This window comes from Protopterus annectens, chromosome 2.part0, assembly GCF_019279795.1.
Source record: "Protopterus annectens isolate FY-2018-M chromosome 2.part0, PAN1.0, whole genome shotgun sequence".
In the NCBI taxonomy this organism is placed as follows: domain Eukaryota; kingdom Metazoa; phylum Chordata; order Ceratodontiformes; family Protopteridae; genus Protopterus; species Protopterus annectens.
The window spans coordinates 1,350,052,761-1,350,077,013 of record NC_056728.1 but is presented as its reverse complement, the minus strand read 5'-3'; the positions used below and the strand labels follow the sequence as shown (position 1 = coordinate 1,350,077,013).

General features: G+C 41.3%; 1 protein-coding gene across 1 annotated transcript in view; it reads left to right on the top strand.

The window, feature by feature from the left end:
* Nucleotides 1–24,253, top strand: part of EXOSC9 (exosome component 9) — a 952,766-nt gene that overhangs the window by 773,230 nt on the left and 155,283 nt on the right. The window contains exon 10 of the mRNA XM_044061532.1: nucleotides 17,257–17,432. Coding sequence (XP_043917467.1) covers nucleotides 17,257–17,432 — 176 coding nt within the window. The remainder of the gene's footprint in view (nucleotides 1–17,256; nucleotides 17,433–24,253) is intronic.

Here is a 24,253-nt window from a genome sequence, read left to right as displayed (position 1 = left end):
AAATTGCAGAGTGCTAAAGAGAGAATAAAGGGAGTACCTGGATAATATGCTTAAGGAGCCTATAACAAGGAAAATAACCAGAGGTCTTGTAGAGGTATTTCAAAAATTATGAAAATTTGTATAAAGCAGAGGGGAAGGGGGTCTAGAAAAAACACAAATGGAAATGTTTATAGAAAACTTAAATATGCCAAGGTTAGAGGGAAATTAGACTGAAATACTAAGGAGAAAATAAGGTAAAAATGGCGATGTGTAACCAATCAACAGGAAAGTCTCCAAGAATAGATGGTATTCCAATGGAAGTTTGAAAGCTAGGAGGAAAGAAAGTGGTAAAGATCTTAGGAGGTTGTTTAATGGTATTTTAATAGGAGGGGAGGCACCAACATCCTGAAAAGGGGCTGTAATATCTAAAAATGGTAAAGACACATCTGATACAACTTAATATAGGCCCATTTCAGTTTTAAACCATGTTTATAAAGTGTGTGTATCTATAATGGCTAAAGGAATGGCAAAAGTGATGCCAAAATTGACAGATATGGATCAATGTGGTTTTGTGGAGGGGAGGCAAACATTTGACAATATTGATAGAACAGTGATAATCCAGGGGAAAGCAGAATGTAAGAAAATACCACTGTTATTGCTGGGTCTTATGGAAAAACTGGGATTTTTATGAGTAGGACAATGGAAGCATTTACATTTCTTGATAAAAAAAAAAAGTTAGTTAAAAGGACATATGAGGGATCAGAGGCAAAATCAAAGTGTAAGGGTTGCTGTCTAAGTTTTGTCGGACAGAGGAACCGAGCAGGGATGCCCTCTTTCCCCTTTATTTGTTTTATATTTAAAACCATTGGCTAAGAAAATAAGGGATTCAAAAATTTAATTTAAGGGAATAAGTGGTATGATGATTAAAAAAGTTTGACTTTTATTTGTAAATATTATTTTGTACCTCATATAACCAGTAAGGGATATCTCAGTGTTGTGGAACGTTCTGAGACAGTATTGTTTTTTTTTTTCCTGGGATGTAAAATGAATGAAGATAAAACAAACTCTTTAATTATAAAATACATGCCCAGACATGAATTGGTTCAGCAATACCCATATTTATGCAGACCTGATAAAAATTAAGTATTTAGGAGTATCGGTTAAAAATAATGCTGTTATGGCAGCTAAGGATATTTGGGAAGAGACTACACAATAGATAATACAAAAACTGAGAAAGTGGAAGTTCTTGCCATAATAAAGGATTCAGGTATTTTATTTGAAAGGGGAAGATGGCAAGTGTCAAATGGGATAACTCTATTCTCCAGTAGAAAACAAGTAGGTTTAGGATTATCTGATTTGAAGGGATATTTTAGAGTGAATTCCAAAAAAGTCTGAAGAAGCAGTTGTATAATAGACAGGTCCGAAGAAGCAGTTGTTTAGTAGACTGTGAAAGCGCTTACCGTCTTTTATTGCTTTTATTATTTTATGGTGAAGTAAAGTTTTTTTTTTACAGCACTCCAGCCATGGTATATTACTCTCTCTCTTTTTTGGAATTTACTTGGACTGTTTGAACAGAGAGTATTTTGCCAATTTCTGGATTTTTTACTAATATTTCAGAGTGACACAGGGTGCTTATGCATAGCACAAGCAGAAAGCTATAATTTGGAAAGGGGATAATGATGAAGCTAGGAGATAATTCAAGAAATATTAGAAAGAATGGGATTTTGGACTCTGATCCTTAAGGGATATAACAATAATACAGAATATTATATTCCTAAAGTAGCAAAAGTATACCAAGAACTAAGCCAACATGATAATGGAGGAAGGAGTTTCTACAATAGGGATGTTTGCATCTCTAGTACAGAGAAAAGGTGTGGTGGGGGGGGGGGCTGGAATTTAGTGGAGAAGCAGGCAATGGAACCAGGGTATTGGTAACAAATAATCAGAGAAGGAAAGGTAATAGAATGAGAAGAGGACAATAAGACATTTGGATTGTAGGCTAGTGACTGGCTTCCCTTTCAGGGATTGATATCGGAGTATTGACAGAAAGGGATAGGGGAATCCTAAATGAAAGACTTGCACTAGTTGAGTTTTTAATTGAATCTACAACAGAAGCTTCTGTTAGAAAAGGGATAATCAGTCGGACTTATAAAATATTGCATAATAACTATAGGAATCCATCAGAAGAGGTCAGAAAAGATTGGGAAGAGAGAACAGATAAGTAATTCACAAAGAACAGTTGTTGAGAGCATACATATGACTCCCAAATATGCAACAAAATCTAGATTTAGGATTTGTGTGGAATTGTTTACATAGATAATGTTATACCCCAAGCAGACTCCAAAGAATTTTCATCAGGTAGATAGCAAGTGTTAGAGGTGTAATGAGGAAGAAAGAAGTCCCTGGAAGCATATGTTCTCAGAGTATAATGAGTTGGCAGACTTTAACGTACTCTGTCAGGAATACTTGGTGAGCAAATGAGTGTAACTAAGGAAATTATTTTTAAGCTAGGATGCAGGATCTGAATTGCCTAGACATAGTAAGGCCTTGTTAAGTTTAATTCTGGTGGTTGCCAAATAAACAATTACTAGAAAATGGAAATTAGAATCTAAACCAACTGTACTTGAAGTAGTGAATATTGTAACAGAGATTAAAAAAACAGGAAGAAGATCGTTGGAAAAGGATAGGAGTAAACTGCATAGAAAAAAAGGAAATTGTGTGAGCAATACTTGCAGAAAAATGTTTTGGAGGACAAATGTGGTTTAAGAGAAGGCAGGAATTGAACAATTTATGTAGTGTACTTGTATGTGAAAAAGTGACTTTTAAAAGACTTTTTACTGTTTTTTGTTGCTTGTTTTCCCCAGGAAAGGGGTACCATTTTCATTTTGACCATGGAACAAAAACTGCTGGTTCTACAGTCTGTCCTTCTTCCAGCCACAGAAAGAAAAAGAAAAACCTAAACAAATACCCTTTCCCACCACAGCAGGCTAGCAGGGTGTCTCAGCTGCAGTTGGGTGACTCTGCTGTGCCCATAGCTTGTTCCTCAGACCACTCATCTTTTATGCCAGATCTCGCTAATGTTACACTTGCAGCCACTGTGGACTGGGTGTTAGCCACATCCTCTGTGTGGATCCCCTTAGTGGGCAAGGGATAACCACTCTTGTCGGTCCTGGGAGAGGGAACAGGTAGACTTCCCTGTTTGGTCAGAATATTGTGCCCATCCCTCAGGAAGCTGCTGCTGCCATTAATAACACTTTTTTGGCCTCATTTTTCATGTCAAAAAAACAGAAAATTAAACGTATATCTATTCCTTCTCATATTTACTTAGATGGGAGTAGTTTACTGGGTATGGCTCCGGGTTTAATTCAGGCTATTGATCCTTATTTTAAGATGGTTTCTGGTAAAAGAAAAAGGGATATCTCACTTCCTGAGTATTTAAGATTCTGAATCTGGACAGGAAGATGAAGGGCCAGATACAGGGTTTCCTCCTCAGTTTTCAGAGTCAGGCTCTGAGGTAAGCTCAGTTTTCGATTCTCCCATAGGAGGTTTCTTTTCTCTGAAACTGTTTCCAGAATGTGCCAGTGGTTTAAATGGGAGAACACTGAGGTTTCTAGTCAGCCTACTGTCCCTGAAAAGGCATATATAGAATGTGTCGTGTTCCTTTTTTTTTTTTTTTTTTTGTTTTTTTTGTGTTTGTGCACTCTTCCACTCTTTTCAAACCTGACCTAGCAGTTTTAGCTTTAGGTAATCCTACTGCTGTTAAACATTTGGGTAATTCAAGTGTTAACGTTTGTTCTGACTAATTGTGAAAGTACGAGGAATGTTTAGCCTCCGTTTCTTCTCGTGAAAAAATGCTTTAAATAATTTAGTTTCTTCCATTCGTATCTCTGTAAGTAACTGTGGGATGAAGGCCCAAAAAATAGGGACAGATTTTAAATGTTGCTCTTATAAAATTAAATAGTTGCTAGAATAACAGGTTTTGCATTTGTATGCATTTTCTGAAATATATTGAGTCTAAAACTAAAATATCTGTCATTATTTAGTGACTTCAGACCTTAAAGATTTTCCAGAAAACCACAAATTTTATGAGGAATAGACCAAAAATATGAGGCAAAAATCTGGACCATTCAGAGCTGTGTTTCCATTGTTCGTCGCAGCTCATTGTGTACAATGTACAGTATGTGTAGGATTTAGTTGATAAAACATCCAGGGCTGTTGGCCAGTGGTGCTGTTTTGAGGAGATTTGCCTGGCTGCATTCTCAGAACTTTCCAGATCTGCAGAATGAGATTTTTAAATTCTACTTTGGATATGGATTTAGTTTTTATTTCGTATGCTACAGAGATTATCAAAAACTGTGATGAAAGGGTAAAATGATGTAGGGAATCTGCAAGATTTTTCTGCCGTCTTTTTCCAAATGTTTATAAGGAGTTCTGTAACCCCCTAAACCAATGTTGGCAAAAAAAAGTATAAACAAAATGCGGGTAATGAGATGTTTAAGAAATGACAAGGAGGTTACAAAAAGAATTTAGGATCCCCCCAAAACGGACAGGCTAACAAGTCAGAATGACTGTTTTAAGGGACCTTGCCCCCACCTTCCTTCTTTGGCAGTCCTTCTTCCCAAATTGGGAAAGGTTTTTATTCAAGGATGTTTTTAGTGCCAAAGAAAGAAAATGCTTGGAGACAGGTTCTTCATCTTTCTTTCCTAAACTTGTTTGTGATGGTGACTAAGTTCAAAATTATGTCACTTCATTGCTTGTTACCTGTTCTTCCCCTTTCCTTTATATCTTCCTAATCCCACAATTCATCTTAAAGTTGAGGTAAAAAAGGCCAGAATTAAATCATGTCCCCCATGAGAAGGGTGGTATTTCAGATCCTTAGCTGGTAGTTCAGGAAACTCTCCTGATCTAAGCCACCGATGTCCCATATGGTGGAGGTGATGACCAGTTCCAGCTCAAAGACTGAATTCTGATGCGGATCATTTGATCGTGCAGTACATCCCTTTGGGTGTGTCAGAAGTGATTGAGGTTACCGCTGTACACTTGACAGGAAGATGAAGGACCAAATCAGTTTGCTTCCTAGTGAGAGTGGTCCCACATTTTTGGTGTAGTGTTACCATGTACGTGTACACTTTATTCATGTGAAGAAGATGCTGACCTATCTGAGGCACCTTTTTGAGTTAGGCTACACTTGTTCCATGTTGGTAGTGCATATTTCAGCTATTTCTGTTCAGCATGATCGTGAAGAGGACAGGATTATGACTAAGCACTGTCTGCTCTGTTTTCTTAAAGGAGTACTTCACCTTTATCCATCTTTTGAAGAAACCTCTGCAAGCCCTTATCTTCAAGATTGATAATTATGTCCATCAGCCTTTCAAGCCTGCTTGCTCAAGGTGGTGAAGCATGTTTCTTGAGAAATGCTTCTGATGATTGCCATCACTACAGAATCTCTAAGCAGCATGTCATTGCTTCTAGGAAGCCTTACTTGGTCTTGAATATAGATTGAGGGTTCCTTGTGATCAACTCCTATTTCCTCCTGAAACTTTTGAGTTGTCCGTGAACCAGTTGATTCATCTCCCTGTGACTTTTACCATAGTAGAAACAGTAGTAGAGAGAGGTGGACGTACACTTCCAATTCAGATTTTATGGGAAACTGGTACATAAGGTTAGGAAGATCAAACAGCTGTTAATTTTCTTTGTTCCAAGCATTTTCATTCTAAATGGGCTTGCCCAGTTGTATCACCCTTGCCATCTTGTAACTAATTACATGTAAGAAAGTGCTATGATCAAAGGTCACTCCACATGGGATATGGCTGCTTCAGGAATTTTTTCCTTTGATCATCTGTACCATAACTACTTTATCTTTGCCACATACATTCTTCAAACATTATTGTTTTTGACTGCTTTTTCAGCCATTTGACTTGCTTTTGCATGGCTATACTTCATGACTCTGCTTTCTGAATTTCACCAAAGTGTGCTAACCATAACCCCACACCTTACTTTAGAAAAGTTGTTTCCATAATACTAGCACTACACAAGACAGGCTCAGACACAGACATTCATCCAAACCCTCGCAAAACACAAAAGCTATCCCCTTACTTAACCCTAACCTGCCAATACTCGCACAAACACACTAACCCATTTACCTCTTTCTACATTCTGAATGGTCAACATTTTGATAATGCACCTGTTTGCTAAATAAGATTGAGAGCCAAATGTCAACATCAGACAATGTGTGTACTCTGAGGAAATTTCTCATAGCAATGCAAAAAAAAAACATACCTTTGCACAAGAGGGCAACCCTATTGCACCCCCACACCGTCTGCTAATTATATGTGCTAACTCTGAAATCACACATTACCAGGGAAAAGGCATATTCCCCAACCCGGGGAATTATGTGATGTCTCATACCTGTAATTGTGTCGTCTTACCAGATGTCTACTCTCAAAAACAGTCAACCATATTAGATGGCATGAGATTATATATAAACATGCACTCATATTGCAGAAGGATAAATTATGTAAGCCTTCTTTATAAACTGGAAAATTCTGTTCAGAGTTCGAAGAGAGGTGATAGTTGTTATTTGGCTGATCCCATTATTATATCTGCTTCAGAAAGCGGCAACTGCTTAACTTCTGTTCAGGTGAACTAGAATGTTATGCTGCACATCAGAAATTGATGTAAATGTGTTTGAAGACTGTTGAACTTTATTTTTATTTGATAACCAAGTAAGGGAGCTGGTGGTCTGAACCTTTTCCCCTCAAGAACTGGGTACAAACTGCTGAGCTTAAGTCTCTACAGGATAAGAGTAAAGCCTTGCAGGAATTGAAGCACATCCTTGTTTCTCCTATTCCTAAGTTCCAGAGGAATTATCTATCTAAATCTGCTTTTGTTCACAGGCAGCCTCACTCTCCTCACAAAAATAAGAAGAATTCTAGAAGGGTTCCTTTTGCTAAGTCTACTCACTCTCCCCTCTCCTAAACATCTTTTTCAAGACAAGCCAGGTTCTTCTATCTGACTGACTGCTTCCTCCTTTCCCGAACCATGTTCCCTCATCTCTTCATCTTTCCCTGCCCCTTCCCAATTGGTTGAGAATCACCTCCTTTCCCGAACCATGTTCCCTCATCTCTTCATCTTTCCCTGCCCCTTCCCAGTTGGTTGAGAATCACTCAAGACACTTTGTCAGGGGTACTTTATGGTGTTGGAAAGCCTTTCCTCCTTTACTTGGACATTCCTTAACCTCCTCAAGAACAGCCTCCTTTCTTCCCAGAACTACTTCAGGCCCTTCTGGCTCAAGCTACCATTGAAGCTGTGCCCCCCTTCCCAGGAGGGATGGATTTTTTATTCCAGAATGTTTCTGGTTACCAGGAAGGAAGTCACTTGGAGACCTATTTTGGACCTTTCTCAGCTCAGCACCTTTCTGAACATCCCTTCCTTTTGGATGTTGTCCCTTCACACCCTATTTCCTTTCTTCGTTTCTCTTAATCTCAAGGTTGTTTATCTTCACATGTTAATTCATCCCCTTTTCAAGAAATGTTGTGTTTCTCTTTCTTCCTTGCATTTTCAGTTCTCTCCTTTGCCCTTTCTACTGCCCTAAGGGTTTTCATCAAATGCTTGACTCATGTGATTACTTTTTGCAGGATGAGGAGGGTTCATATCTTTCATTGTGTCTATATTAAAAGCCCAAAACGACAAAAGCTCGAGTCTGTGTACATCGACACATAAAGGTGGATGTACATAAACAGCGAAACACGAAAACAGTGAAAATTGAAAAGCCGAATGAGTTCCGTCATCAGAATGCGCCACACAGGTAAGTAAAAAATAACGCTAAAGAATTAAATTAACACGCTTCCCTGCACCCTCCATACCCCCTTACCTTAATATACCAACTCTGAGACCGTACTGCAGTAGGGAAAAGGATATATTTCCTTATCCCCACCATTGCACTGCTGACCAGGAAACACTTTTGGCATTTCAATTTTCGCTGTTTTCGTGTTTCGTTGTTCATGTACATAGACATCGACTCGAGCTTTTGTTGTTTCAAGCTTTTAATATAGACCCCTTTCATTATATGGACGATCTACTCATTCAGGCTTCCTCCCCTGAGACCTTGCTTCAGCACCCCCACTATACTATGTCTTTTGCAAAGCCTAAGATTTACCATATACTTCCAAAAAATCAGTCCTGATTCCTTCTCGGGATCATGTGTTTCTCATTTGCTGGCTTCAGTCCAATCCCTATGCTGGCTTCTCTGCCTCCTCCCAAGGCTCTATCTCTTGTCAGCTTTTATCATTCTCTTCTTCCTCAGGTTTCACTTACAGCCAGGAGCTTCTGAGGACACTAGGATTTATGGCTTCAACCATTCCTATGCTACCTTGGCTTCTCATGGTAAAATGTCAGTGGTTCCACAAATCAGTATGGCTTTTCAACACTGTCATCCTCTAGATTTTCTAGTACCTCCTCTTCCATGCCTCAAGTTCAAGCTCCAGTGATGGGTGCATCAGTTGTCAACTCAACCCAGGACTTCCATTTCAGCCCCCAGTCCCCTGTAAGGAACTTTCTTCAGACACCTCAGATATAGGGTAGGGAGCTTCTTTTGTTCCCTTCAAAGTCTAGGGTCTCTGGCCCCCCTCATCAGAGGTCAGACCACTTTCATTCTCCAGGGAGATCAGAGGTCTACTTTTCACCCTTCACAACTTTCATTCCCTTTTTCTTCCAGGGCGCCTCAAAATCTTTGTGGACAATACAACAGTGCTACAGTACATCAACAAGAAGGGGAGGCACAGTCCTACTTGTTTTGCAGTTTAGCTCTTCAGGTTTGGGATCTAGCTGTCCAATATCATAGGAAATTACTAGGCTATTGGCCCGGATGCCCTTATAAGCCTAGCCAAGAGTTTAGCCCATGTTTAGACAAGTCAGCACCCCAAAGCCCCTTTCCAACAGGGACACAGAAAATGTACCATTTGCAAGGCGATTACAGACGGAGCTGAGTCACTATTGAAGTAGTGTCACACACTAAATTACTGAGCAGCTGTTGAAGTAGTGCCATACATTTAAATTACTGAATAGCTATTAAAGTAGTGCCACACACTAAATTACTAAGCAGCTATTGAGGTAGTGCCACACATTAAATTACTAGGTATGATAATAGATGAACACCTAAAACTTGACCTACATATTCAACACATCAAAAAAACTCGCCAATAACTTGGCATCCTGTTTTGGCATAAACACTTTCTTAGTACTACTAGTAAAAAAAACCCTCGCTATCACATACTTACTACCCTTTCTAAGCTACAGTGCACCATTACTCACAAACTTACTATCTACCCTAAAGTCAAATCTAGAAACTTGTCACAACAAAATTGCTAGGTTCACTGCTAATGCCTCATACTCTACCCACCATTGCATAATATTAAATAGTCTCAAATGGCCATCACACTATCTATCCTATTTGTAACTGACAACTGCACACAAAATACTCTGCAAACCTTCAGAATGTCCAGCACTCTCCTCATTTTTCAGCATCTACCAATCCAAACGGTCTCTGAAATCAGAAAATCATCTTCTACAGGTACAAAACCAAACCTGCCAACTTCTATACTCTTGCTCTGTAGCCAGAAATGTTCTTCCAGTAACGGTTAGATCCATCCAAAAACGTTCACCCATTAAAACCTCCAAGTGACTCTTAGGGCTATATACATTCCTTCAGAGCAGAATATAGAGGCAGACTCTTTGAGCACGTCCAAAACACAGGCTTATGAATGGATGCTTCACTGAGATATGTTTCTGGACATTGTCCATCAGTGGGATACGCCTGGAAAGAGATATTTTTGCCTCCCCTTTAAACAGACAACTTCCTCTTTTTTTTTGCACCAGGGTCCCAAATCCTGTGGCCTGAAAGGTGGATGCCCTGTCCTTTTCTTTGAATTGGGGTGTTTCTCTATTTCTTCCCCTCCCCTTCATCTGATTCCAAGGGTCTTCCCCCAAAATCTTGTTAGTAACTCCCTTGTGACCCAGACAGCATTGGTTCCATCATCTTCTACACATAGCCAAGGGCAATCAGCACAAGTTACCTCACAAGGTGGATCTACTAACACAATTTAGGGGTCTGTCATCCATCCTCATTTGTCCACCCTTCAGCTGATATTGTGGGTGATAGGGTTTTGATTTCTTTTAGGCACCTTTTTTTCTGAAGACATGCTTAGGGATGTTCATTGTGCATACAGCTGCAGTCATTACAGATGGGTTATCCTGCCGTCAGGCGGGTCCTCGGTCGGCCGAATTCCAAAGTCTAGGTCCGGCGTCGGTTGTTGTCTCTTCTTCCCTGACGTCAGTGCGGCAGGGGTATAAAAGAGGCAGCCGACGCCATTTTCTTCAGTCTTTCTTGCCGTGCGGTGCCCGAAGCAGAAGCAGTTCGCAAGTGCCGGTCGGCCAGCTCCTGAGATTTACGAAACTATTTCAGCCGAAGTCGTCTTTAAAGCTAAGTACCCCGGTGGGGAAACTTTTCTTGCCTCAGACCGATGTCAGACAAAGTTAATAATTGCATTTCTTGTGGGAAGCAAATACCGCATAAGGATTTCCACTCTTTCTGTATACCTTGCTTAGGCCCAGACCACGACGTCTCGGCCTGCCATTTTTGTGCTAGGTTCAACAAGCACACTATCAAGCGCCGGGCGGAGTTCACCCATCATTATTTTGGCAAAAAATTTAATTATGTCGTCGGATACACCGACTCCAGTTTTAAGCAAAAGACGCAAAGATAAGGACCGTCATCCGAGGTCCGCACCGAGTACGGAGACCACACTTAGGCCGACTACCGGTTCTCCGGTTCTCAGCGAGGTGCCTATGCAGCCCCTGAATACTGATGAAACTATTTTACCGGTGACTTCAGTACCCGAGGTCGCAGGCTCCTCGGTCTCCATTCCTACTGCTGATACCGACGCCACTCTTGGCGGGGAAACTCAAAATTTAGTCAGGCCTACCATTTCTGAAGGCGTCTTCAGGCCTTCCACCTTCTCTATTAAATCCTTCACTAAATCTAAAGCAGCCATGAAAACTAAAAAAAACAGGGTCCTCAGACCGCCTCTCAAAGCCCCATGCCTAAAAAGCAGATGCTAAAAATGGCTGAGGATTTGATGACTCCCATCAGGGGTTCTCAACCCCCCTCTGACAAAAGACCCAGATTGGATGAAGACTACCCTTCCTCAGACCAGGCTTCTATTACCTCAGAACATTCTGAGGACCAGGATTGTGCCTATTCCCCTTTCGAAGACTCTGATGCTGAGGAGTCTATTCCCTCGGTCTCCCCCCCTGAGGATTACTCTTTTGGGGGAACCCTGCATACATTGAGGGAACACTTTCACTGGGAAGGCCAAGATTACTCAGATTCCAAGAAAAGGCTCAGGGAATTTCTACTGCTCCCCCAGCATATGCCCCTGGCTATCCCTCCTGTTTCAGATATTTTGGATGATGTGTACACAGAAGCCAGCCTTAATCCAGATTCTTTACCTCCAGCCCCTGTTAAACCAGACCGGTATTACCGGGTCCCTGATTCTCACCAGTTCTTTTATAAAAGCCATACTGCTGACCCAGAAACTATTTCACAGGGTCCCAAGGGAATAAAGGCCTCTACTGCTAAAAAACCTTTACCTTCAGAGAGAGATTCCAGAGCATTAGAAAGATGGGGAAAAAAGGTGTATACATCTGCCACTTTAACCATGAGGGCATTAAACTGTCTTCCATATGTTAAAGTACCAACAGTTTTTGTTATCTCAGTTGAAAAGCAAAATGACACAAACAGAACAACCAGATTTGAAAGAGTTGCAGTATTTGTTGCATGGTGCAGAGCAAGTGGGTAAACATACCTTGCAGTGTGGTTTTGATGCTTTAGAGGCCTCATGTAGAGCTGCTGTCACGGGGTCTGTTATACGTAGGCATGCTTGGCTCAAAGAGCAAACCTTACCAGATCATGTCAAAGCAAAGTTATTAGATGCACCACTTCAAAAAGATGTATTGTTTGGTGTTAAAGCTGAGGAGGTACTAAAGAAAATGGAGGAAAAAGCAAAATCTATGCAAACAGTGAAAGATTTCCTGCAGGTACAGCCTCCACGCTTCAGCAGAAACTGGCCTTCAAAAAATTGGTCCTTTCCAGCCACGGACAGACCTCAAAGGGGCAGATACAGACGCCCAAGGGGTAGAGGACAACCTCAAGGATCTTACAGAGCAAGACAGTGGCAAGCACCAACCCCAAGAGGTGGAGAAGATAGATCACAGTCATTTAGAAAACAGACACAATGACTTCCCCCTATGCCTGCCAAGCAAAGCTTTAATGGCAGCACCTTTGGGCAGAAAACTGGCATTATTTTCAAAAAACTGGCATATTGTTACAAAAGACAAATGGATTCTGGACATTATAGACAGAGGCTACAGGTTCCACTTTCACACTCTTCCAAAAATGAGAAGCATGCCAAACCTGCCACAAAGTCAAAGGGCAGAGGCACAAAGACAAATTTCCGCGCTCATGGATATGAAAGCGATTCAAGAGGTACCTGCAAAAGAACAAGGTCAAGGTTTTTATTCCAGACTATTCCTGGTACCAAGGAAAGACAAAGATTGGAGACCTATCTTAGACCTATCCATCCTAAACACAATATCTACAGGTGCCAAAATTCAAGATGCTCACATTACAGCAGCTTCTTCCCATGCTGAGCAAGGAGTCTTGGCTGGTAACATTGGACCTCAAGGAGGCATACCTGCATGTCCCTATCAGACAAGATTGCAGAAGATACCTCAGATTTCTTGCAGGTTCAACCCATTACCAATTCTCTGCATTGCCCTTTGGCTTGTCTACTGTGCCCAGAGTGTTACGAAATGCCTGGCATCAGTAATTGCCTTTTGCAGACTACAAGGAATACAAATCTACCCATATCTGGACGACTGCCTGATCCAAGCGGGCAGCAAGGACATTTTATTGCAGCATCTGGCGTTTGTAATAAAACTGTTAAACTTCCTGGGATATACAGTGAACAAAAAGAAATCAAGACTAATACCTTCTCAACAGATAACTTTCCTGGGTGCCAGCTTAAATACAGCCACCCAGATGGCCTACCTCACGCCAGACAAACAAGGGCAACTGTCTCAATACTTCAGCAAAATGGCAACTTTCACCAGACTAACTGCAAGGAAAGTCCTGCAGGCTCTGGGATTCATGGCATCTTGCATCCTACTAATCCCATGTGCAAAGCTGCATATGAGGAAACTACAATGGTACCTAAAAAAACTTATGGTCTCAACACAGCCACAGCTTGGAAACAATTATACCACTCATTCCATGCCTTCAAAAGGAATTTTTGTGGTTGGCTCAAGCATGCCAAAGAAACACAGGTCTCCCTTTCTGTGTACCTCAAGCAACTCAAATCATCACAGCAGACGCCTCAGACTACGCCTGGGGAGCACACATGGCAGATCAGTGCATTCAGAGAAAATGGTCCCAAAAAGAGAAGCACCTACATATCAACCAAAAGGAGATGCTAGCCGTGCAAAATGCTCTTATGACCTTCAAAGACCTACTGCATCCAGGCCAGCTATTGATAAGGACAGACAACACCACAGTCATGTGGTACATAAACAAACAAGGGGGAACTCATTCATATCCCCTGTGCAGGCAAGCCATGACCCTATGGAACACAGCACTGGAATTGCAAATTCAACTACAGACACAATTCCTGCCAGGAAAGGAAAACACACTGGCAGACAAACTAAGCAGAAATATGACAGATCCACACGAATGGAAGTTGCATCCTCAAGTTTTCTCAAAGATAACTCAGGCATGGGGACAGCCAGACATAGATCTATTTGCTACCCACAGAAATTACCAGTTGAAAAAATTTTGTTCAAGGACCTATCATCCACAGGCCTGGAAAGTGGATGCACTCTTTCAATTGGACAACATTGACAGTTTATGCCTTCCCGCCTCTTCCTCTACTGACCAAAGTTCTGTTAAAAGCTAGAGCAGAGAGACCACAAATGATTCTCATTGCTCCAGACTGGCCACGACAACACTGGTATCCGCTCCTAAAGAGCCTGACACACTCCCCACCATGGATCCTACCTCTAGTACCTCTTCTGTTGTCCCAGCACAACTACAAAACCCTTCACAGCCAGCTCAAAACCCTAAATCTAGCTGCATGGAGAATACCTTAATTTCCCAACAGACTCTCCTGTCCAAGGAGGTGCAGGATGTCATCTTAGAGGCCAGAAGACCTTCTACTAGAAAAGCCTACTCCGCCAAATGGAAACGATTTTGTTCCTGGAATCAAAAGGGCCAAAATCCTTGGGTAATAAATATACCTCAAATTTTACAGTACCTAGCTGAGATGTTAAACAGTGGCCTTTCCTTCTCCTCCATCAAGATCCACGCTTCAGCCATTTCTGCACAATACAACACAGACCCTCCTTTATTCTCACATCCTCTATTAAGGCAGTTCCTCAGAGGGGCAAAAAATATAAAACCCCAAGGAAACCACCAGTTCCAGCTTGGGACCTCAACTTCGTATTGGAAAAGCTGACCCTGCCTCCCTTTGAGCCGGCTTCTTCAGCAGAGCTACAATACTTGTCATGGAAAAAAGCCTTCCTTCTGGCTATCACCTCAGCATGCAGGGTTTCGAAACTGCAGGCCCTCATGGCTGTGCAACCATTCATCATTTTCCATCAGGACAGAGTTTCCTTACGAACCAACCCTACCTTCATGCCAAAGGTAGTATCCAGTGTAGCTTTGAATCAGACTATCCACTTACCTACCTTTTATCCAAATCCACAGAACAAAGGGGAGAGACTACTACATTCCTTGGACATTCACAGACAATTTCGTTATTACTTGGACAGAACAAAGCCGTTCAGGAAATCTGAGCAACTCTGTGTGTCCTATGCTACAGGTGCTCAAGGGAAGGCTATTTCCAAACAGGCAATTTCAAAATGGATAGCCCACTGCATACGCTTTTGTTATTCTTTTCATGGAAAATCTGTGCCTGCATACATCAGATCCCACTCCACCAGGGCCACAGCTACCTCTGCAGCTTTCCTCAGGGGGGTCCCTACCAAGGACATTTTGGAAGCAGCTACTTGGAGCTCAGTACACACTTTCTCCAAGCACTACCACCTTCCACTATACTCAAAATCTAGAGCGGGCTTTGCCACAGCAGTCCTGCAGGGCATCCTCGCTCCTCCTAGTTCCACTTAGTGCCTACCACCCTTACTTAGCTTTGGGATTCTACCCATCTGTAATGTCTGCAGCTGTATGCACAATGAACATAGTACAGTTTTGTACCTACCATAAATGTAGATGTTCGAGTGCTCATACAGCTGCAGTCCAGGTTACCCCCCCCCCTCCGTCCCCTCTTAGGACAGGCCTTATGACAATCACCTCTATCATGCAACCTATTTGGGGTATTCTTTTATGGTGTATTTGCTTGCAACTACTGTTTTTTGATTTATCTATATTGCATGTTTGCATAACATTATGTTTGCCTTCCTTCTGGGGGCACCTGACATCTGGGGCAAGAAAAACTGAAGAAAATGGCGTCGGCTGCCTCTTTTATACCCCTGCCGCACTGACGTCAGGGAAGAAGCTACGACAACCGACGCCGGACCTAGACTTTGGAATTCGGCCGACCGAGGACCCGCCTGACGGCAGGGTAACCCATCTGTAATGACTGCAGCTGTATGAGCACTCGAACATCTACATTTATGGTAGGTACAAAACTGTACTTTCTGCAGGAGACCAGGAAATCCTATATGTCTAAATAGAAGAGAATTTTTGTTTGGTGATTTCATATCAGACCTCCCAGGAAATCTATTCCTCCTTCGTGGGACCTTTAATTTTGTTCTTGAAAAATTGACTGAGTCTCCTTTTGAGACTGCAGCTTCAGCTTCCTTACAACATTGTACATAGAAGACTGTTCTTTTGGCTCTTACTTCAGTGAAAAGAGTTTCAACTCCAGGCTCTTATGGCTGTTCCTCCTTTTTTTTAGTTTTTCATAGGGACAAGGGTCTCTCTCTCTACCAATCCTGCTTTTATGCCCAGGGTGGTTAATAAATTGTCTCTTAATCAGTCTATTAATTTGCCCTCCTTTTACCTTCTCCACAGTCTGCTAGTGAGAAGGTTCTTCACACCTTAGATTTGCATAAACAGCTCAGATATTATTTATTTAAGACCAAGGCCATTTGCGAGTCTGAGCAGCTTTTTATTTCCTTTCATCCCAGATCTCTAGGTTTGGCCGTTTCTAAACGATCCATTTTTTTCATGATCTCTAAGGCCATTTCTTTTTGTTACTCCTTTCATGGGAATAGCCTTTCTGCCTTTGTAAAGGCTCATTCTACCAGGGCCATGGCTTCCTCTGATCCTTTTTTTCAAACTGATTGAATACCAATTCCATACTTGAGGCTGCCACTTGGACCTGTGACCCATACATTTGCTAAGCATTACAAACTGGATGCTATTTCCAGAACAAGAGCTGGCTAGTTTGTTTTGGTTAAGCATGTTTGTGACAGGTTTACTGCATTTTGCAGCTTGACAATGTGTGTGGATGCAGTTTTGATTTTGTTTTTTCAGTGTGATTTGATTGTTGACTTTATGGATTCTAATGAATTGACAATACTTCCTTTACTGTCAGTAACATTGCTGTCGAATGCTTTATCTAGTGTCTTTCCATTAATTTTTGAATTTGGAAATCCATATATTGGAGGCAGTAAGATTGCTTTCTAAAAAAGTATGTAATTAATATTTGTCCCCATGTAGTTTTACTAGTCATCTCTTTTATAGAATTCTGCAGCTTTGATTGATCTTAAACCACAAATTTTAGGGTTTTAATTTCAACTTCCATTTTAATCATGCAACCACCGAGGGAGCCTTTTTTGTGATAAGTTTTTAACTGAAGATTTTTTTTTTCCTTGTGGCACAAGAAGCAGGGTATCTATCTGTGCCTCCACCAAGCCAAATATGAAAATAGATTCAAGATGTGTGGTAGGGCTGAATGGAGAGAGAAAATGAAGTGGCTAATAGCCAGCTGTCTTATCCCTGTGAGAGAGGTGGGGATTCCAGTCTATGTGCAACCTCTGGTGAGGACATGGAGCCTAACAGGGAGTCCACCCATATAAACTGTCTCTCTGTTAATCACGGTCAGCTGATCTGTACAGTGGTTGTTTTGTGTGCTAGAATTCCTTTTGTAGAAAAATGTTAAAAGTGATTTTGCAGTTGTCAGTTTTCCTTAATCGCTTTAGTAATTCAAAACCAGTTGTATGGGCTCCAGGGACAGTACAGATTGGCGAAGGCATTGAAAATGCTTGGGGCATTGAAGATTTTCCAAGTGACGATGAGGAAGAGGAGGAGGTTATTTTTATAGATGAAAACAAGATGGATATGGCTAACACAAATGGTACAAGCACAGGAAGAAATGGTGAGTGCACAAACTTTATGAAATTCTTAAATGCCAAAGTATTTTCAAGAAGTTTAAACAGCAATGCAGCTTCCATTCAGGTAATGCTCACAGCTTTAGCAGTCTGTCATCATCTGTGCATTTTTTATATGTTTTATCAATGCAACATTTCTGTTGTTTCATGGTAATGTTTAACTAATTTTCTAATTCCTGCTTTAGCCTGTTTAGGGTCCTAAAGACCCAAAGCCTATCCTGACACTATGTAGGCTAAAGAAGAGAATAAGTTCTGGATAAGATCCCAGTTTATTTCTGAATGATATGTGCTTACATACACACCAGCAGTTTGTGAGACTGATGGTTTCATGTGTGTCATGTCATTGAGATATTGGAGGAAACTGGAGCATGTAGCAAATACACGCAAATACACACACACACACACACACACACACACACACACACACGGTATGCAGACTTTGCATAGAGGCACTCAGCCAAGAACTGAACAGGAGAATCAAGCCCTGTGTGGCAGCAGCCCTGACTGATTCACCACTGAGCCACCTGGTAATGCATCATGTTTTTGCTTTAGAATTTTTTGTCTTCTGCTCCTTACCCATCTTATCCTTTTGGAAAAGGAAGTAGAGTAACTTGAACTTTGACATGAAAGTAGGACTTTTCCTTTCTACTGCCTATGACTTCCATTTACAAGAAAGCCATGGTTGTCATAAGATAAGCTGAGTTGATCAGGACTTGGGTGTGCCGAGCTCAAGGAGGTGTATATGGATTGCCTTAGTGCACTCAAGTACTTACTGTACCGGTATAGAATGGTGACAAGGTTTGTGTGACTATGTATATGCCATGCCATTTTTAAACACCTTTATTAAGTTATCCTTAAAACATAGACAAACAGAGTAACAGAAAGGTAAAGAAAATGTATTAACATTTTTCCATGTAAAAAAATATATATCACATATAAAATCTTTGCAACTATCTTCCATCCAATATTACAAAAAATGCTGAATTCCTTCCTTCCTTTTAACTACTTGTTCCCACAATTTCCATTTACTTCTATATAATTTGCTCCTTCCCTTTTCGATAGTTCCTTCTTTCAATTCTTTTATCTTATTTTATAATATTTTATACCTCAAATACAGTTGGTGTAGACTTTGGTTTCCATTTTCTAGTAATTGGTTTTTTTTTTGGCAGCCAACAGAATTAAACCTGGTAAGGCCCTATTATGTCTAGGCATCTCAGATCCTGTATCCTAGCTACTAAGAATTATTTCCTTACTTACAGACATTTGCTCACATAGTATTTTTGATGGAGTACTCCTTAAGGATTTTTTTTAAATCTGCTAACTGGTTACAGTCCCAAAACATGTTCTCAGCTACTTCTTTATTCTCCATCACACCTCCAACATTTGCTATCCACCTAAGAAAATTTTCTTTGAAGTCTGCTTGAGATATAAAAATACCTATGCAAACACTTCCAAGCAAATGTATACAACCTTCAGGACTTTGTTGCTTACTTGGGAGCCATATGTGTGTCTTCCATTGTTTTCTTGTAAATTGGTTTTACAGTCTGTCTTCCCAATCTCTTCTAACCTCTTGTAATTAATTTTTATAGTAATCATGCAGTATTTTATATTTCAAACTAATTATCCATTTTAACAGCTGTATCTCTTCTAGATCCAACTAGAAATTCTACTAGAGTAGGTCTTTCACTTTCCCCCATCTCTCTTTGTTTGTACTCTGAGATCAAGCCCTGATAGGGAAAGCAGTCTGTAGCCTGCAATCCAAATCTCTTCTCGGCCTCATCCCACTCTATTACCTTTCCTGTTTAAGTTATTGCTCACAATATCTTGGTTCCTTTGCCAGATTTCTCCAGTAAATTCCACCCCCCCTTGCCTATTTTCTGTACCCTACTTGCATTCATCCCTATTAGCAAGCATCCCCTTTCCCCATTCTCGCATTGGCTTAGTTTTTAGAATACTTTCTGCTACTCTATGAATGTAATATTCTGTGTGGTTGTTCTCCTTAAGGATCTGCATCCATAATCCCACACACACACACTATTTCCTGAACTTCTTCCTTGCTTCATCATCATCATCATTTTCCACTTTGCTTGTTATGTATATGAGCCGTAACTGTGTACCTCTAAAGTATCCCTTCATGTCATGTATGCCATGTCCTTGATCTCATTATATGTCTCATCTCTAGAAGGTTGAAAGTAGAATGAAGAGAGTATCATATAATAATCTTCATATTGATCACTGCTGCAGTAGCCTAAGCTGTATGGGTTCTATCCTGCGTAGGATATAACAGATTCTAAAGCTTCAGGGCATCTTCTACACACCAAACTGTTGATCGATTCAAGCAGAGCTTAGTAGCATCAACACTTAACCACTCTACCTGTGGATAAAAAGTCCAAGATTAAAGAGAATCTAACCTTTAGCAGTATTAGACTTTAGATCCCTTCCCACATTTCCCACTTTGAAACCTCCCTTGTGGTCAGACCTTGGAAAAGCTGTCCTGTCTTGATTCTGATGCAGAGTGCTGTTTATGGATGACTCTTCACACAGCCTCAGAGCTAGGTTTTCTCATAGCACTCTGCGCAGGAAGCTAGCATACTGTCATCTTTTGCTGCCAGAAGGCTAACTGTCCCTTGACCAGTATATTAAGTAAAGTTCCATACTAAATACGTTTAGTGTTAAACTTACTGTTTTGCTTCCAACTAGAAAGTATTATTTTAATAGCTATTGCAACTAAGTGACATATTTGTTTTTTTTTTTTCTTCTGAGATTTGTTAACCCTAATATCCAGCACCCCTGTAGTAGTAGGGCTATCCAAACCAAATAAATGATTGTATAATGACAAGCTCTGCATGATGAGGCAAAACAAAATGATGGAGCAATTCAGAAATGTATAAATGCAGTGCAGTATAGCTAAACCTGCTTTATATTTGAACTCTGAGCATTTATGTTCAGATTGAGTAAGTCATGAAGTAATGCTGGGGCTGCTGCAACTTTAATAAATGTGTACCTGCAGAAGGCTCTTATTACTGTTGCCATGCACAATGGTGCATGGCGTCACTCCATTCCCACTCCTAGAGGCACAGGGTCATCTGTACATGCTTAACATTTTATGGACTCCACAACTCTGTGTTGATAGTGACATCATTGTGGGTGTATGTCAACCTAATCTACAGCCCCATGGAAGTCATGGAGTATCCATCCCAGTGGATACTACTATATGTGTGCCCTTATGTGTATTAGCTACAGGGACCTTTCAGCAACCTACTTGGAGACACAGTGGGGTTATCTCGGGCATCTACCTTGAGAATGCTTCCATCAGTTTCTCGATGCCATGCTCCAACATATATGGAGAAGCATATGTGGTTCCTGCGTACCCCAGAGGAGGAAGCCAACACTATATGGGATTTCTGTGACATATGGCACAATTCCCTGAGGTACTGGAGGCCATAGACTATACCCACATTGAAATAAAGGCCCCACGTGGTGAACTGTGAAGAAAAGTAAATTACAAAGGGTATCACTCTATCAACTGCTGGTTTGTAATGCACAGAGTATCATCTACAGTGTCTGTGCAGGCTTCCCAGGCAGTTATGCGTTATGACGTGGCACACCTCTGACCTATACCAGTGGTTTGTGAGGAGTGACTTCCCACAGGATGTGCCTTTGAACCCTGGCTCATGACACCCATAAGAAATCCAGAAGAGACTATGGATGTAACCATGTATAATTGCAAGCAAGAAACATTGATGAGCATTTTTTGCCATATGGATTCCTCTAGTGCTGCCATGCAGTATGACCCTACCATGTGGGAAAGAAGTGTGCGTGTGTGTGTGTGTGTGTGTGTGTGTGTTTGTGTGTGTGTGTGTGTGTGTGTAGTGTTGCACTGTATTATACTTGGGAAGCAGTTAGTGCAAGGTGGGCACTTGCAGGGCTAGGAGTTCCCAGCACAACAGACAGCTGAGTCGGATGAGGAGCCAGAAGCAGGGGCTGATCATGCCAAATGGAGGCGGGTACAGTATGCCGTGACACTAGCAAAGAAGCAGCGACTTGCACATAGCACAATATACAGGAGTAAAGCAGATACACTACAATAAAATGAAGCATGTAAAATCAATACCTTGCTGTGCTTATCCATGCATAGGCTGGCTGCACTGTACATCAAATGCAAACAATACAAGTAACCATGGAGAAGGGAGTACATGAGTGCATCTCTTTCACATGGAGATGTGTGAGAAGGCTGAGGTCAATAAAAGTAAAAAGTGCTTTTATGCAAAATGTCAGTACTGGTGTGGGGTGCTTTAATGTTGAGAGGGTTGCTGTGGAAGTGCTAGCACTGCAGGAGCAGGGCCTTGAATGTCCATGGCCATGTTGACTAACATCTGTGGCTGTAGCAGATGATGTGTTCTGTGGACATCCCCTCACCCATGACAGGTGAGCCTTAGAAGTTGCACATTCTGGTGTGTGACCATCTGCAGAGTCTAAGGATTCGCACATATTCAACATTCACTCTAGTAGGTCATCATGCACAACCTGGATTACTCTTAACTATCTCAGCTGTGGCTGTGGTGGTACTTGTGTTTGCACCCACAATGTCCCTGTGCACTCTTTAGGTTGTGGCTACTAACACAACAACCTTTGGCCGGAAGAGTGCTAATCCTGTCTCCATCGAGTACCATTACCACCCCACCCCCTCTGGGAACCTTTTTGCCCATGTGTGGTAGGGACAGATTCATACATCTGTCTACTGAGAACATAGTTTCTTGATTTACTGTTCCCCATCAACCTATCTTCTCTGTAATATCTGGATAACCTGCGTATCCACAGGTATAGAGTTTGTGTCTATGGTCTGTGTTGAGGTTGTAGTAGCTACATTCCTTGTGTACAGCATACATTCTGTACTTCTTGACAGTGCCAGCTCATCCATACCAACATCATCAGAAGCTGCAGATCTTCTCAACATCAGGCAAGACCAGTTCCACAGTGCTATTAACCAGTAAATAATCACCTGTGAATATACCAAAGCACAAAATATTCAGTGCAAGTATAACGCAGTACCACAGCTTTACATGCAACAGAGAGTTTTACAACTGAAAATGTTACAAAAGCTAATATCCATATGACCACCCCTTCTGCAGATGGTTATGGCTGTCATATCCCCGATGTACGGTGCACTGTAAGACGCACTGATTTAATTAAGTTTTGTAGTGCCTAAGGGGTACAGCGGACTTGCAGGTATTGATGCAGTGAACCTGGAGCATCTGCAGTGGATACTCTCTGGGGCCTGTCCTGCTCTGTCCCGGTGCTCAGCACCACAGTGTGGGACTCTGTAGAAGTGCTACTTCCTTTGAGAGAGGCTAGGAACACCTCCATTTCCATAGAGGTGATCTACTTGATGGCCCCCAGCTCGTTGCCATACATTCCCATGTCATGACTTTTCTTTAGGTAGCATCGTGGATCAAATCTATGACCCTGCAAGGCACCATTTTGTAGCTGTAATCCTGCCCAACAGCTGCATTAACATTGGTGACCATCTCAGCCCAGACATAGTCATGGTAGGACTAATAGGCTGCATATACATTGAAGAGACATTGCTTATGGAGACAGAGGGCCTGGAGTACCCACTTCATTGTCAGCATCAGAGAATTTTGCCTTGCATGTGAATGTTAATGGTTCTAGCAGATGCTTTGCTCTTTTTTTTTTTTTTTTTTTTTTTTTTTTGCTTGCCCTGTTTTTTTTTAGGCATTGCTCTGTTAGTATGTAAAACAGCAGAATTAACAACTTTGTTCCTGCATGGCTCTTACAAATTCAAATACCACTGCTATCCTCCTTGGCCTTCAAGCATGCTGTTTTTATGCCTGACAGTTGCATGTCTGTATCAGCACATCTAGGTGTAATGAGCACTTGTCCCACACAAAACAGTCACAGAAATGCGAATGACTGAGGACATACAACTTTTTACTATTACTGTTACGAATATTTTGGCTAATGACATGTGCAATGCATACAGTACTAAAATTCTTATGAGCAGTGCTCTAATTATGAGGTTGGAGGGTGTCTCTTCCATACAGAGCAAAAATCTTGCCACCCAGTGATTGCTGAACCCTTTCATTCCTCTTTTCAGTGCACCTTGGCCAACACATTTGAAAGTAAGGGGTGTTAATGTGTCAGTGTAGTCAACAGGATAAATAGTAGTAGAAGCATCTGTAGTACAAATGAATGGAGTAAGAAGTAACACTTACCTTATACAACCAGATACACTTTGCAGGAAGAAAGTTTTGTTTCCAGTAATGCTTTATGCAACATTCATACTCAGCTCCAGTGTTTTCTTCCATAGCATGATGAAGCTCTGTGCTTCTCAACATACTTTGCAGATTCACCTGGCCTGGGCTCACTGTTTGTTAATTAGGTTTTAACTCGTTATTTCAAAATCACTCAGTTTGTGCAATGAAAAAAGCTGCTAAACATTGTGCAGACTTCACTTCATTACCGTGCATACATCTGTATCCCTTTCAGCAGCACTGCATTCATGAGTTTCAGGCCATATGTTCAAGGAGGGGAGTGGACTACAATTCCGTATTTAACCATTTGCATGTAGAGTCACTGTAGTCTCTGATTACTTCCTATCATGCACAGGGATTGAGATGGCCACGTTTCAAACCTTAAATGTCATCATGACCCATAGTAATGTACCTGTATTTTCTGATTTTACTATGAGTCATGGAAATGAGGTGTCCATCAGTGACAGATGGGACACGAGATCTGCTTTGGGTGCCAATTCCCTGTAATTTTCCCTGAGATTCTTCAAGGTGAG